This window comes from Phasianus colchicus, chromosome 10 (assembly GCF_987193195.1).
Source record: "Phasianus colchicus chromosome 10, bPhaCol1.hap1.1, whole genome shotgun sequence".
NCBI classification, from domain to species: Eukaryota; Metazoa; Chordata; class Aves; order Galliformes; family Phasianidae; genus Phasianus; species Phasianus colchicus.
This window is the reverse complement of record NC_143445.1, coordinates 13,913,294-13,929,400: the sequence shown is the minus strand read 5'-3', so window position 1 is coordinate 13,929,400 and position 16,107 is coordinate 13,913,294. Positions and strand designations below refer to the sequence as shown.

At 44.6% G+C, this 16,107-nt stretch overlaps 1 protein-coding gene across 1 annotated transcript in view; it reads right to left on the bottom strand.

Annotated features, from left to right (window-relative positions):
* LOC116230847 (putative cation-transporting ATPase 13A5) overlaps window positions 1-14,381 on the bottom strand; it is a 28,077-nt gene extending 13,696 nt beyond the window's left edge. Inside the window, exons 1-13 of the mRNA XM_031596224.2 lie at window positions 14,211-14,381; window positions 10,232-10,405; window positions 9,135-9,281; window positions 8,838-8,908; window positions 8,681-8,761; window positions 8,066-8,135; window positions 6,680-6,814; window positions 4,880-4,952; window positions 3,963-4,094; window positions 3,166-3,336; window positions 2,876-3,033; window positions 2,433-2,621; window positions 2,095-2,156 (exon numbers count right to left, since the gene is read on the bottom strand). Coding sequence (XP_031452084.2) covers window positions 2,095-2,156; window positions 2,433-2,621; window positions 2,876-3,033; window positions 3,166-3,336; window positions 3,963-4,094; window positions 4,880-4,952; window positions 6,680-6,814; window positions 8,066-8,135; window positions 8,681-8,761; window positions 8,838-8,908; window positions 9,135-9,281; window positions 10,232-10,405; window positions 14,211-14,273 — 1,526 coding nt within the window. The 5' untranslated portion in view covers window positions 14,274-14,381. The remainder of the gene's footprint in view (window positions 1-2,094; window positions 2,157-2,432; window positions 2,622-2,875; window positions 3,034-3,165; window positions 3,337-3,962; window positions 4,095-4,879; window positions 4,953-6,679; window positions 6,815-8,065; window positions 8,136-8,680; window positions 8,762-8,837; window positions 8,909-9,134; window positions 9,282-10,231; window positions 10,406-14,210) is intronic.
* Window positions 14,382-16,107: the final 1,726 nt, after the last annotated feature.

Below are 16,107 nucleotides of genomic sequence, written 5' to 3'. Positions count from 1 at the left end.
GTACTGCTTGACAGCTGCTGTTTAGAGCAGAGAAGACACTGTGAGAAAGAAAACTTGCAGCTGAGATCTCCAAAAATCCGAGCAATATATCCCAGGAGAGCCTCTGCTTCCACTGGTAGAGCTCCATCCACATTTCCAGACATCAGTTACTTGTCCCTCACTTTGGTTTTAAAAATGGATGTTTGACTCCTATTGAGTTACTTGGAGGCATGCTATTAAAGATGCATGCCCTGATGTATTTCTGTTGAAAGCCTTGAGGTGTGACCCCTCCAGAACAGAGAGAGCACTGGGGCTGGGCTGGGGCAAGGCTCTGTTACTGCACCATTTCTCAGAGTTTTCTCACAATTTTCCTTCTAAGAAACTGGCTAGCTGACAAGCTCTGCCTGCCAGACCAGAACACAGCCCATTACCATTTAGGCTGGCATGTTAAGGAGAAATTTAAATAGATTTTATTTACCTTTGATCACCGCAAGCATCCCCTGTTACTGAAAGAAGCACAATGTGATGAATCTGGAAGCGAGCAGCGTGACAGCTCGCAGCTCTGTTAAAAGGAACAATGCATCCCAGGACCTGTCATCCCTCTGGGCCATCACAGTCTGTTCTGTTTCCAGCAAATTATACCTTGTTCTCAGGCTGGTCATAATTGGCTTATTAATTAATTAATACTTGAGAGACACCATGAAAATGTTAAACAACACAAAACCAACAAACGCTCGTATCTTATTAAGCATACAATAGGATATTTTGCAAGTGGAATGAAATTCCTTTACTGTCATTGCCTCGCAGTATTCAGATTAGCTGACAGCTAGTCTTATGTGCTTAAGAATGTGAATATATAAGAAAGAATAATTATGTAAATGCACTAATGAGATCAACACAGCCAGTGATAGCTCCTCCTTGTGTACTGGCAAGCCACCAGCACTACTTCCCAGCTGGATGTAGACTGGGCACGTCAGCAAAGAGAGCCTTCTGTTCTGACACCTCACAATTCTTTATTACATGAATTTATCCTCATATATCAGTTCGGTTTTGTCCTGCTGCTCACATGAGCAGACACTGCCTGGAAGGCTATCTCAGTGGAATCACTGCCATTTGCTATTTGGTGGGCTCCCAGCCCACTCAGCATGCCCAAGCTTAGCCTGAACCCCTGGGGCACTGGGTGGGTGCCTAGAAGAGAATATGCTATATGCCAATGGATTGGTACTGCTGGAGGAATATTTTATCAGCTGACACTTATTAATCTCTTCTCATTAATTTGCATCAGATAGCAATATTCTTTCTGTCCTTTGAGAAAGCATTGGGAATGTGATTTTTCTCCTCCTGTAATCAATTCATCCTTTCATTCATTACGGCATGATTATCTCTGTGGTGTTGAGGTATCTGATATATTAACAGCAACTAATGAAATCTGGGAGTAGGTATGGGGTGTGTGATTTGTCCTGGCCACTGCAAAAGATTGATATTTTGAGTTGGTGTAACAAGCAAGTTATACTGCAAAGCTGAAGTCTGTTATTGTATTTTAATAATATGAATTAAATAGCATAATTCTGGTTGTAGTCAAGTTTAATATTTACATACTGGATATCTCTTGAGGCTTTTATTGCTCCTTGGGCTTGAATTTGAGATGGAACCTGCCACGGCTGGGAGGCAGTCTGTAAGGACACCGAGGCTCTGCAGGTCTGATCTGTGCTTTCATGGATTTTTGCAGTGTTTACAGAAGATAGGTGAGAATTGACAGGCACTGAAGCTAGCAACACTTAATTTCAACAGAGGGAGCATTATCCTAACACTTAAAGGATGAAAGGTTTATTGAATAGATTAGGAATATTTATTGAATATGCTGTGAATGACATAATTGAAAAGCTCTGTGCGTATTCTCTAAATCCCCATAGAGTAATTAAAAGCACTCCCACTGCTGCTGGCTTCTGGGCTGTGTGTTTGCTTTGAATTAGCAGCCACGCTGACAGCTACGATGGCCAGCCTACTTCCTTGAGGGGAAATGAGCTGAGCAGGAATACCAGCCCTGATAACCTGACTTTGGGCCAGTACATCCACACTGGGGAAGAGTTATCACTGCAGGAAATCTTTCCTTACCGGCTTCCCTCAGAAGGGAGGATGCCCCACAGGTCCAGTCCATCTTCTGTCAGCGTGCCCGTCTAAATTGAGATAAATATCTGTTATCCTGTTCCTGCTCACCGCTTCCCCTCTGAGACCCCAGAGCTCCTTTATGGGCAGAGCAAAGAAAGCCTCCTGCCTGCAGTGCCACCCTGCCCCACAGGCACCTGTAGAGGACGTTATCCGGGGAGTGGGTTAGAGGAGATGGAATAGAAATAAATTAAATAAAAAATAAAATAGAAAAATAAAAAAAATAAAATAACCACCATATTCCCAGCAGCCTTCAGCATCTGTCACTGCCTCAGGAAGTGTCTTACTTTGTCAAAGCAAACGAGGTTGATTTGCCCGCAGATATTAATCCTCTGTGGAGTGATGCAGAAAATCTTCTTTTTCTTCAGCCTCCTTTGGGCATAAACGGTGCCTGTGGTCAGGGCAGCAGGGATGGCGGGAGGCACAGCCGCGGTGAGGAGGAGGAGGGCCATGGCCACGACGTCTGCCACTGGCTTCTGCAAACGGCCAGAACAACAGGCGGTAGGGTAGGAACAGCCCTGCTACTCTGGGACCTGATCCTCCTGACATGGAGCAATGCACCCTAAGCTCTGACCATGGGAACAATGGATCTATTCATCCTGGTTCTGCCCCCAACACTTCACTTCTGGCATCAGAAGACTGGATTACAGGATTGGATAATATTCTAATGACCATGGACAACCGAGGTCTTGGAGTTGGCTTGAAACCTGGAGGCATGGCCTGTACTTACGTTGTGGTATGTGAACACACAAATGGTGTATATCAATCCCAACACACCAATGGCAGAGAGGCCTACAATGAACTTGAAGGCATCTCGGTAGAGCTGGAAGTTCAGAGGTCTGGGGTAGAGGATGGATCTCACCAAGTCACCTTTAGCAGTGTTGAACCCTGTGTGAAGACACGACCCTCAGGTTGTTGAGTTGACCAAATGGTGAGACAGTAAGGGAGCTCTGTGAGAAATGGGAAGCCTCTTTGGAGGCCACTTTTGCCATTTTCTTACCAGTTTAGGGATAGACATACCGGTTTGCAACACCACAGCCCGCGTCAGCCCTCTGCCAGATGACTTTGCCTGGATAACTTCAGTCCCACAGAAAAGGACATGTCTCCGGTAGTCCTCCATGCTGTGGGTTTTCCAGGGCTCCGGGCTCTCCGTGAGAGGCAACAGGGTCTTCATAACTGGAATGCTCTCACCTGAGAAGAGCAGCATGTGCTTTATTTAAAGGGGATCTAAAGGTCTTATCAGACTGTGTGTGTGTTAAATAATGACAGTACCCTCTTGGTGCTTAAGCTTGCCTGACTAATTAGCTAGCTTATGTCCTTACAGATATGGATTTATGCTGACAGCCACTGCAGTTTTCATTTCAGAGCATATCAGATGGCTTCTCTGAGCATTTTCTGTCAGTGGGCACAGGTCAAATTTTGCCCTGACCCAAGATCATGCCTTGTGGTGGCTCAGTGTTAGCTGTGGCACTGACCCCCATGCTTATACACCACCTGCTTGAGCTGAGCTGCTGCAAGATCAGAATCCAAAAACTCAAAAAAAACCATATTCAATGAATTTGAATATTTGCACTTTCTACTCCTGACAGTATATTAATCCTACTTGGTTTTCATGTGGATTTGAAATGTATATTATACAATGGTAATGTTCAAAAGCCCAAGATAACTGTGAATTATTCAAGCCACAGTTCTTCCATCTCCTGCTGCAAACTATTCTAAATAAATAGTAAAAAAAAATTGCTGTCAGAACAGATAGAGACATCTCCCTGGCAGAGAACCTGCATAGGGCGTTAGCATTCCTAACACCATGGCAGTACCTGTGAGCATCCCTTCATTCACAATGCAACTTCCATCAATCAGGACAGCATCACATGGGAGAGAGAGCTTTTTTCCATCTAAAAGAAAAACATCTCCTGGGACTAAGTAACGAGACTCCAGTTCTTTGAAACCTGTAGAAAAAATATGAAAATGAACTTAACTTGTGCATAAGTTCCAAGACATAAAAAAACCAAGTTTCAGGCACACATAGCATCACTACATTTCTCCACTGCCTGATCTAAAGCCAGTGCCTCTTAGAAATAATATTGGCCTAAAAACAATAGTGTAACGTTTGGCCCTTCCCTAAGCATTTGCCTCCAAGTGGCTGCCTGCAGTTTTATTGGCTTAGTGTCCATAAAGTGCTCACCAAGGCCTTACATCCCCCACCATCCCAGTGACTGCACATCTCAGTCTTTGGGAGGCAAAAATAGCTATATTTCCTATTCTATGGACAAGGAAGAGAGGTGTGGGGAAGGAAGTGCATATCTCAGTGTTAAACATACATCTAGACTCCTGAAAACTTGCTCACTAGCTACTTTACAAGATTGCGAAAGTAGCCTATAGCAGAGCAGGGAAACAGATCTCTGAAGACCAGAGTTGTTATTTGATTGCTTGTTTGGGAAATTGAGTTTTCCAAGCTGTTTCCAGCCCTTAACACAAATTAGTAGGTTCACCTGTATCATTACAGATGCTGCAGATACTGATGACAATGACACAGATACATCATTACTGCACAGGCCTTAGCTCACTCCTCTTGCTGCCCTGCCCCACTCACCTCCCTCCACCCCATTCTCCCCACAGCTCACTCTGCACATTTCAGCTGTGGAAATCAACAGGAGCTGTGCAATTTCAGATACATTTCAACACGGCAGTTAATTACACAGGCTGTGAGGAAAACGAGACACAGATGACTCACCTTCGTTCTTTGTGCAGACTGTAACCTGGACTTTGTTATGCTCCTCAACGAGGTCATGCAGCTTGGTAGACTGCTGTTGGTGGGAAAGAGATCGCAATGCTGAAACACCAACATTCAAGCTGAGTAGCATGTTACAACTCGGTGACTGAGCTAATATCAGAGAAACTTGAGTTCCACCGAGTTATCCAGGGGAGTTTTCACACCTCTCTTTAGCAGTCAGGATGCTGAATCTAGGCTTTTTCTATTTTTTGGCAATCTAATTCAAGCAATTGCGTACCCTGAGATAACGATGAAGTCAACTGTCATTGCAAGGCTACCAGAGAGAAAGCACAATCTTGATTTAGAAAGTTGCAATTGAAAAAAGTTAACCCCAGGAGTGGATTACTTCATTTGTTCTTATGAGAATGTCAAACCAATTTGAAGAATATTCGGAGGTCTCAAGCATTCTTCCTAATGTAATTCTTCCTGCCAAAGTTACCAGTCACACAGTAAAACCAGCCTTGCAAAAAAAAAGCTGAACACACCATTCCTTGGTGCTCTGCTACACCAGAACACAGCATCTTCACTTTAAGGATACAGGTGCTCTTACAGCAATGTAAGTGCTCATTCAACACAGGAGTGCTATTTACTCTACATAACACATACAGATTTAGTCAGAGATTAAAAATACAGGGTTCATGGCCAATACACCTGCACTGATAGGAGCCCCAGCTATTCACAAGGAGTTCTCTGAGAGCAGTGTGAGGCTGGAATAAGGCAAATAAAAGCATGCCCTTGGCAGAGATCTGTATGGAGTGCCATGTGAGCGCAGCACTGAACATACTGTACAGAGGGATGATCACCTTCTTGCTCTGGCTGGCTGTACTATTTCTGATACCAGCCAGAATGCCATTGGCCTTCTTGGCCACCTGGGCATACTGCTGACTCATGTTCAGCTAGCTGTTATCTGCAACTCTCAGATGCTTTTTCTCCATGCAGCTTTCCAGCCACTCTGCCCCAAGACTGTAGAGATGCATGTGGTTGTTGTGATCAAAGTACAGGACCTGACACACGGTCTTGTTGAACTCCACTGGCTTCAGTCCATTGAACCAGCCTGTCCAGATCCTTCTGTAAGGCCTTCCTAGCCTAAGGTAGATCAACACTTACCCCCAACTTGCTGTCATCTCCAAACCTACTGAGTGTGCACTCAATTCCCTCATACAGATCATCAATCAGACAACCCCTAGGGAAAGCCACTAGTGACTGCTTGCCAGCAGTCACCACCACTCTCTGGGCTCAGCCATCCCTCCAGGTTTTTACCCAGAAAAATTGTACCTGTCCAAGCCATGGGCTGCTTCTCCAGGAGAATACTGTTAAATTATGGTGGGAACCAGATTCACTGGTACTGGCCATTTCATTCTTATGAATCCTATGTGTCAAGACTTCAGTCCTCTTTAATTCTTGACAAGCTCAAGACTACTGGGACCGAACCTTTTAACTCTTCTATTGTAATAAATCTACAGTAACACATCAAAATACAGAGAAATAGAAAATAACCAGAAAAAGCACAGAAACAGCTGCTTATCACACCTGCAGTGAAGTCACTAACAGCATGGTATGGGAAGTTTTTTACAACAGGGGTGGTGAGGCAATGAAACAAGTTGCCAACAGAGGTGGCGGATGCCCAGTTCCTGGAGATGTTCAGGGTCAGGCTGGATGGGTTTCTGTTCATTGCAGGGTGGTTATAATAGATGGCCTGTAAGGGTCTCTTCCAACTCAAACAATTTCATTATTCTAGTTGGCAGATTGCATGGCACTCACCTGTCTGAGGTCGTACACAGTTAGGCCAACAGAAATGACTGACAGGACTATGATTGCCACTGAGTATTCAATGTAGCCTTGGCTCAGCCATAGGGTGAGAGTGAAGGCTTGAAACACATAGAAGGGGTTTAAAATCTGCAAATGCAAACATAGTACCTGTCAGAGAATGGACATAATGCATAGCGGGAAATGGGGTGGAGGAAGAGGAGAGAACATATCACCACAATGTCTCCAACACCAACTTGAATTATTTTCCATTTCAAGGTAATATGCTTTCATAGCTTCTTCTCTGAACTCACAGCTTACAAAATTGTTCACAGTGTTTGTAATTGAAAGCTGTTGCTAACTGGTAACTATGCAGCAGCAACTATGCTGGCCATTTAAAGTCAGAATTTAAGAGCCTTTCAGTCAATCAGTTTCCCACTGACAAAGGTGACCTTAACATTGCTGATTCTAAGTAATTTCTACACAGAATATGGGAGAAAAAGAGTGAATTGCAGACAATGTATTGAACAGTTTGTAATTTAAGAAAGTCAAGTGGATATAATTTTTTTTTTGCAAGAAGGGAAGAATCTAAGGGTCTGTGAGGCCATCAGTAATAAGTCTCAGACTACGACTAAGCTGAAGACTGGGTTTTCTCACACTGCCACACTGCTGGCCACTCCACACTGTGACAGTTTTACAATACTAGTCATCGCTCACTTTGAATATGCTAAAACAGGAAACAAGCCCTAATGAAGTCCAGCAGAGAACACAGTTTTCGTTCTCTAACTAACAACAAAAGAATTAGATGAAATTTTTCAGAGAATTGCCCACTATGTGAAGAGTGACAGACTTTCTGTAGAACTGATATAACGAAAATACCAACTGAAAGAGCTTTCTGCATATGGATTTGAATTGAAATGAATTATTCATCTGACAAATTTGGTCCCTCAATGAAAATTTAATACACTATTCAAGATTCACTAGGACAAAGAGACAGACACTAAATCAGGATGCCAGTCTACAGCTGCTGAAGCTGTATCTGGGCTGAAATACCACCTGCCTGTGAGGACCCCTCTGCCTTCAGGCAGTACCATTAATATTTCAAACACGAATCTTCAGACTTGGATGGAAGTGCAAAGTTCAAATTAGATAAACTTTTGTAGAGCACTGTACTGGAATTCTCTTCAAGATCATCTCCAGGGGCACTGAAAAGTCGGTGATATCACATCCAACCAATTTCAGGAGCCACGGAGCTTTTCATGTATTTTGTACATCTTCAGACAAACTCTTCCTAAAGTTCAGAAATGTGCTGACCATATTTCTTGGAGACTCATCATTCGTAGACAAAGACTCAAAACCATCTCACGACTGTCCTTCCCCATGCCAGCCTGACTTACTGACCTCTTTAAAAAGTAACTTCCAAATGGGACGGATTTCAACCTCAATGGCATTAGGCCCACATACCAGCTGCCTGTAGGGAGGGAGAGAAGAGTTCCTGATGCTACAGCTTAGTCACACAGGTAAGGCAGCAGGAAAGATGTGAGCTCAAATAATATTAACACTTACCTAAACAGGTGATTCCTGGGGGCACAGACAATTGAGCAGCACAAAGAAATCTGTCAGGAAGCTACTGTACCTGAAAGGGTTTCACCCAGGGGCAGAAGTTTGCTATTTCCATGTTGAAAATATTGTAAACCTTGCTGTTAAGCCCTGTGATGAGCTCTCCAGAGGTCTTTTAAGGCAGTGTTGGAAAAGGCAGATAGCCAAAGCTTGCTGTGCCCTAAAACATGGCTGGAACTGGTGGGGAACCCAGCCTTGCCTCAGCATCGCTCAGAACAGAATAAGTTCAGTAAGATGTGGGGGTGATAACTTTTCACCTTTCTGAATGCCACCCACATAGTTCACACTGCTTTACTACTACAGTGAGCAGCAAGAAGCTCACATGAATTTAAAAGGGGATTTAATAGGTCATACTGTTATAATTAACTCATGCACCTACTCTTATGCAGACAGTACCTGATTTTCCGTTCTTCCCCTGTCAGGCCAGCTCCAAATTTGTGGTGTATGCTGTGACACGTGTTGCTGTCTTCCAGTGATCTGAGATAACAGGAGAAAGCTCACACAGGGGATTCCCATGTTGCAAAAGGATTTGTGGCAAGTTGTCAACACTCACCCAACTTTCCTGAACTCTTTTACAGAAAAGTCCCAAATGTAACGGATTTTCTGTACCTGGATACATCTCATCTGCAAGATCAAACAGCAAAAATTCCTCTTGGCATTCAGGGAAATCGACCTCACTGTGTTATGGAAACATTTCCATAATCTTCTATGAGAAAGCTTCAGCTTATTAAAAGAGGACTTGCAGGAGGATGCTAACAGTGCATTTCTGGAAGCCTATCAATGCTTTGACTCCTGCAGTTCACCCACCATCTTCCTTCCACCTTTCTTCTCCATTTTGTAGACAACTTACCTTTAACTGTGGCTTCATTATGGCTCTGTTTATAACAGAGTCTTTATCAGCTACGAGAGGACATTCTGAGTAACTGCCAATGGGTAGTGCCAAAGTGGACAAATCAATCCAAGTCACTTTCTTCCGGGTGTATTTCTGAAACTCATCCTAGAGAAATAGAGCCCAGTTCAGTGACAACCTGAAATGTTGCCCGTGATAATGGTTCCTGACTCTGAAAGATGCATATGAGACTCCCAGAGAACTACAATCCTGTGGCCTCATTGCAATCACAGTGAATGTCAGTCCATAGCAACAGGGATGCCAGATATCAGTGCTTCAGTACCAAGCAGTAACGCACTTTGAAGTCAAACACACAATCATCTCCATTTGCTTTGATTTATACTTCAGAGCTATTTCAAAGAAGATGAAATGGAACTAGATGTGCTTCAATAGATACTGGATGGATATTCAGTCTATAAACCAAACTAGAGCTAGCTGCATGTAAGAGCCTTCTGAAATACCTCAGTGTGAGCACTGAAACCTCAGCACCAGCTACTTAGCTCTACAAATCTATAATGTTGCTACTCGTTATAAATCTACAATCAAAAGCAATTCAGTTTTGCTGCTGCAGATGCACTTGTCAGACTGAATTATCCTTTAATCAGTTTGGCCTTAACCTAAACATTACTCATTAAGTGGTTTGAGTGCATTTGTATAAGGGATATCGTTGCAATATTGAGCATTAAGTGTAGTAAGTATTTGCTCTGAAAGAATTGTGTGGGATTTTAATGTACAGGGATGGAGTCCTAGGGTATAACCAAAGCCTAAAACCCAGCTCTCCAAAGCCCATTTCCTCAACATTGTCTGACTGATAACTTCCAAGCAGAAAGGTTACTAACAGCCATAATGTCTGAGAACGTTCCGTTCTTCAAAGGGCTCAGCTGGCTCTACCACAGTGCATAGGGAATGGGAAGCTTGGCTCATCCCTGCCCCTAGATCTCCACACACAGACAGTGTTATCAACCTGCTGCATCATGTGGGCAAAGAGAGACAAGCTGCTCTATCTGTGAAAACCATCAGTTTTCACAGTAGCAGTAAGGTGTGAGGGTTTAACCTACAGTTGTTCTGAGCAGGATGACATCTGCTTCTTCCAAGCTGCAGGGGACACAGTTTGCCCACACATCCCATTCTGGTTTCCAGTAGAAAAGCAGCAGCAGAGCTCCGCAGGACAAGATGTACCCAGCAATGCTCAGGGCCCTCCGGCAGACCTGGGTTTTGTAGCCAAAAGCTTCCTGCACAGCAAAGACAAAACACTCTGTTACCAAGCTTAACCATGCTGTTCATTCATCAGAAAGCCCGAGCTGATTGGAAAGAAAGATTGGCGACTGAGGCCTCCTAACAGCATAAAGTCATTTTTGTAAATTAGATCTTGCTGACTGACATAGCATAGTTAAGTACATGCAGTTTCTGCAAGGAGAATGCTCTCCATGGAGCTAAGCACTTTGCAGAAGAGGAACAGTTTCTGCCTCAGGGAAAGAAAATGGCCAAGCCCCCTTGCACCTCCTCTCAGCTGCCAGGTACTGCTCCTACTGCCATGTTATTTTCTACCATGTACACCACATTTTGAAAACAAGTGTAGGAAGGAACTTTTAGCTTTGTACATTCTCTTCCTTTTATTTATTCCCCAATCACATCATCTCCCCTACTTGCTCTTTCTCTTTGATAACCCAGTACTCATCTTCTCATAGGAGATAATAACGTGAACCTGTTGGAGCACGTCCAGAGGAGGGCCACAAAAATGATCCCAGGGATGGAACACCTTCCCTATGAGAACAGGCTGAGAGAGCTGAGGCTGTGCAGCCTGGAGAAGAGAAGGCAATGGGGAGACCTTAGCACAGTCTTTCAGCACCCAAAGGAGGCTATAAGAAAGAAGGGAACAGACTCTGTAGCAGGGTCTGTGGTGATAGGACAAGGGGAAATGGTTTCAAACTAAAAGAGGGGAGATTTATATTGAATATAGGAAGAAGTTTTTTATAGTAAGGTTGGTGATGCACTGGCATGGGTTTCCCAGAGAGGCGGTGGGTGCCCCATCCCTGGAGACACCCAAGATCAGGCTGGATGGAGCTCTGAGCACCTGATGGAGCTGTAGGTGTCCCTGTTCAGTGCAGAGGGTTGGACCAGATGGCCTTTAAGAGTCTTTTCCAACTCAAACAATTCTATGATTCTATGATAGCAGTGATACTGGTTCTAGTTTGTCCCCTTGAGAAAAACATTAAATTTTTGTACACTTTGGCTTGACTTAAGCTTCCCCACAGGGCTAATGATAACTTTAATGCTTGTAGTATATCTGGATCCTTCCCTGCGAGCAGGGTGTTTTCTTCACAGTTTCTGCACAGCAAAGCGCTCATATCTCCTTCCAAAGGAAGCAGCGCCTGGAGTGAAACCCACAACTCCAAGTTCACAGGGAATCACTTCTCACATTGGGGTTTTGGCTCCTCCCCTGCCATAGAGGCGCTGCTCTGAGCAGACAGCAGAGCTCAGCTCGGACAGGACCTAAGCCCCCATGGGACAGGAGGAGACGCTCCATCCACAGCTGGGGCTAACAGTCCCCAGGGGTGAAAACCCATTGGGCATATCATGACGTCCAGCCTGGATATGCCTAATTGACACAGTCTGCCAATTAAAATACACAGCATGATGGGGCAGTGTAACCTGCTATTGACACAGAATTTGAGTGGAGGGAGGAAACTTTTAAAATGTAAAGAGAATAAAAATGAGGAAGTCTCAGTTCTGAATTATACATGATAGAAATGCCAGAAGGAAGAGTGGTGCTCTACGGGATAGAATATGCAACAAAGCAGAGCTCCTTGACAAGGGCTTGTATCAACAATTATACAGGTTCAACTTCAGGTATAATTTTGAAGTGATTAAAAGGCAGTGGAGTAAGCACCTAGTTCGTTTTAAGAGAGCAATTAACTTGATTTATCTGAACTCTGATCATAATCAACATAAACTAAGCTGAAATCAATGCAGTTCAACTGAAATAAAAATAGTCATGCGGCCCTTGTACCAGGTTAGCAAAACCCTTTTCAAAACAGCTCTGCAGCTTTGGAGTTCACAGCCCTGCTGCACGCAAAATATTATTTATTTGAAGGACTCAGAAGTTTAAAGCAATAATTACAGATGTTCTCAGGGCTGGAGGACAAACCAGTCTCCACAGCTAGATTCATGGTGATCTTTGCTTGCTTGTTCTGTAACAACAGCAGTTTTATAGATAAAATCTGAAGGCAGGTCTGGAAAGTTGTAATCATGGTGTGGTAGCTGGGACCACAGCTCTCCCAGAAGGCACTGAGAGGATCAAGTCCTCAGTCCAGGCTTGGGAAGAGCTGCAGTGTGTGCCCCGCTGAGCTGGCACTGAGAAACATTTCCCAAGAAGTGCAGTACATGGAGGCAAGGCTGCTCTAGCAGACAGGGCAGTGAGAGAATGTTTGACAAAAAGCAATGCCCAGCCCAAGCCAGACAGTCTCTCACATGTCATGCTTTGTCAGCAGCCTGCAGGCAGTGTCAGGCCCTTCTCTGCCAGCAGGGATGGAAGCTGGATGGGTAGGGAGATGTCTCTGAAAGTGGGTACAGCTCAGTTGGGGAGCACAGATAAAGGCTGCCTGTGGCAGTGGCTGGCTCCACCCACCCTTGCTGGCCCTCCATCCTCATCTGGCAGTTGATACTGCTGCTGCTTCCTACACTAACAGAAGCATGCATGTATGCATGCATGAAGGATCACTTCCCCCATAGCAGCAAGGGACACCCTGAAGGACACAGTAGCTATGAACATGACACAGACAATCACTGGTTGACTCCTTACCTGCCTCCAAGGCAGATTTTCTGATTTTGTGCTGAATGCAAACAGTTTCAACCAGCCTGAGGTTCCTAATCTACAGCAAGCTCACATGAGCTGCATGAGCAGCAAGCAAAGCCCAACAGGGATTTACCAGAGGCAAGCATTAGAGCTGCAGCCCCACCGCTATCAGCAGCCCTGTGAGCAATCCTGAGGCAAAAGCACAGTTGTGCAGTGTAGGGCAGGATCCCTTCCACCTGTGTCTGCCCTGAGCATCTGCATTTCATGGAGGATGCACATCTCAGTCCCCATGGCTGGTTAAGGGGTGACATGGTGGAGATACTAGAAGCAGAGGACAGAAGATCGCATCATGGGATGAGTGCACAGCTGTGCTCCCAGTGTATGCATCACACATGCATCTCTAGCACAAAATGGATCAACAGGGCTATATTTTACAGCTGTGCAGAGCCATCTACTTCTGTGCACTGGGAATACCTGAATTCCAGATGGTGTCTGCACAGAAGGCTGGAGAAGAAAGCCTTACTCCCACCCTCACTTGGCTCAAAGTAATCAGTCCATGTACAGGAAGTTTCCAACTCGTTGCATTTGCAAAGCAGTACCTTAGTGTGTATAATCAATGATCAATAGTCAATAATCAGTTACAGTCAAAACCAGGAAGAAGATTCAATTAACATTAATTAAAAGCCTTCTAAGGGCAGAATTTTTCTTTGTAAATGCTGCCATAAGAGAGTGAGGAACAAGAGATTGCTCTCATAGGAATTGCAGTAGACTTTGGACACCTGCCCAGCTTTCCTAGACCTGCTAAGCAGCAGAGACCCTAACAAGCAAGGAGAAGAGATTTAACCACTCTTCCAGAGAAGGACCCAGGATGAACCTCATTTGTAAGCACCTTTCCCATGACTTGCTTTCTGATGGCCTGGCAAGGGGAAGGCACCTTGCCAAGTAAGTAGAGATCCTTATGGTTAGGGTGAAAAAGATAATGAAATAGAAAAGAAGGGGACACTGCTCTGTGGCTGGATGATTTCTGGTGGGCAGTGGTCTTTTCTATGTTTAGCTCTTCTGGACTGAAGTACTACATTGCTCAATTACTCTTTACTTGGCCAACATCATTCCCCAATGCTGTGCTGAACCATACCCAAATAAGGAGCAGAGGTGAAGAAGCAGAGGCAGATCCAAAACAAGCATAAGCAGAAAGAGGCACACAAGGAAACCGACCCCCAACACAGCCCCCAACTCCTTACCAGCTCATTTTCTTCATCCTTGTTGAGGAGCACATAATGATCCTTCCAAATCTTTTCCTCCATCTGACTGCTTTGTTTTCAGCCCTGGATGTCCTTGGTGAGGTCACGCAACATCAAGCACAGCTATTGACTTAAACTCAGGGCAGCATTACAGATAGCTCTCCCCATGGTCCTTCCTGCTGCCTTTGAATGTCTCACAATGTGCACAGTTTTTAATACACTCCCAGAGAGGGAGGAAAATCCAGCCTCACGTGTAAAGCCCTTAAATGCCCAGCTTGTGTAACCCATGCATTTCTCTGCTCCCTGACATTGCTGAGTTTACCAGGGTGGGACAGGCTGGCCCAGGGGGGATGCCCAGTGAAGGAGAAATCAAATAGCATGACAGAGAACATGAGATGCCAAAAATTTGCCCAACCATGGCTCATCGACAGGTAAGATTGATTGCTAACAGTATTGTGCTGTGCCTGCATGGCAAGTGGCTTTTCCCTTTTTTCTTTTTTCTTATGCTTAGATTGCTCACATTCCACTCAGGCTTAATTATACTGGTAATCGGTGTGTGTAGTTACAATAAAATCCATCAGACTTCATCCGTGGTCTGTTGTTATATAATCCAATATCCAAAGAGACCCCGTGTCCTGTGACAGTGTCAGCAAGGTATCTCCCCTGGGGTCCAAGTCACAGAGCTGGGCCTGGGCTTGGCTGTAGCACAGTGCAGGTGCATGCTATGGCACTGGTCTTCACAGGAGACCTATTTTGAATACTCCCTCTCGCTCTGGGCTTCTCCCCAAACCTGAATTTTGGTCCAAAGGAGATGGGGAAGGGGCTGGAAGGCAAGATGTACAAGGAGCAGCCATTCCTTGGTTTGTTGAGCCCAGAGCAGAGGCTGAGGGGAGGCCTCATGGCAGACTAACGCTCCTAAAAAGGATGGATCTGCATGATTCAACCAGATCCATGTCTGGGGAGTTCTGTCAGCTGCACTTGTGTCTATGAAGCAGCAAAGATGGACCAAATACTGAAGAAACTTGAAAAATCAGAATGATGGTAAGAAAACACATTTTTTCTTTTTTCTAAGCAGTGTCATTTAGAACCATTGAGAACTTGAAGCCCAACAGATATGATACACTTGCAGGTCACTCCTGGCCTTCCTTTTAAAAAGAAATACTCATTCGTGACAGGCTGGGTAGTACTGGTTCCTGGCCTTTTACAAGGTCCATCTGAGGACATTCTTGTGGCAAAACACTTGTTCCCAAAGAGATAAAGAGCAATCCAGTGCAAGCAGGTGACTTCTTGATGCCAACCAATGCCTCTTGCAACCTACTAGGGGAAGGAAACTCATGCAAGGTGTCGTTAGAGAGATGTTTAACTCATTCTCTCCATTCTGACCATCTGGGTGAGGTATGTTTTATGTCCACCCATGCACTCTCCATGAGATGTTACGGTACTGGGAAATAGAATGCTTTTATGATGGTCTGGAGGGTTGAACTCAAAGTAGCTGTCAGGGGTTCATTGTCCATCCCATGGAACCCAAAATATCCGTATTTTTTTAGCAGCTTATATAACAGGATGGAGAAGCACCTAATATGTTTTCATAACGCAGAGCTTCTAGTCACTTACCTTAGGGGGATGAAATGAGGCAGCAAGATTTGGGGCTGCTAGCTACATGGAATCACCATAGGAAGTTCAGCCAAATGCTGCACTTAGTAGTTGAAGGGAAAAAATGCAAAAAACAGGGGAGGTGGTGCAGGTGTGTGCTGGAGAAGGAGAGGCAGGTCACCACAGTTGTCTATCCTTGCCAGAAATGTGACTGTTGTTGAGTCATGGTTACAGGAGGCTGCTGAGATACATGAGACAGGACATTATTCCACCCCACTTGCTTCTAGCAAGGCCTCACTGGGAG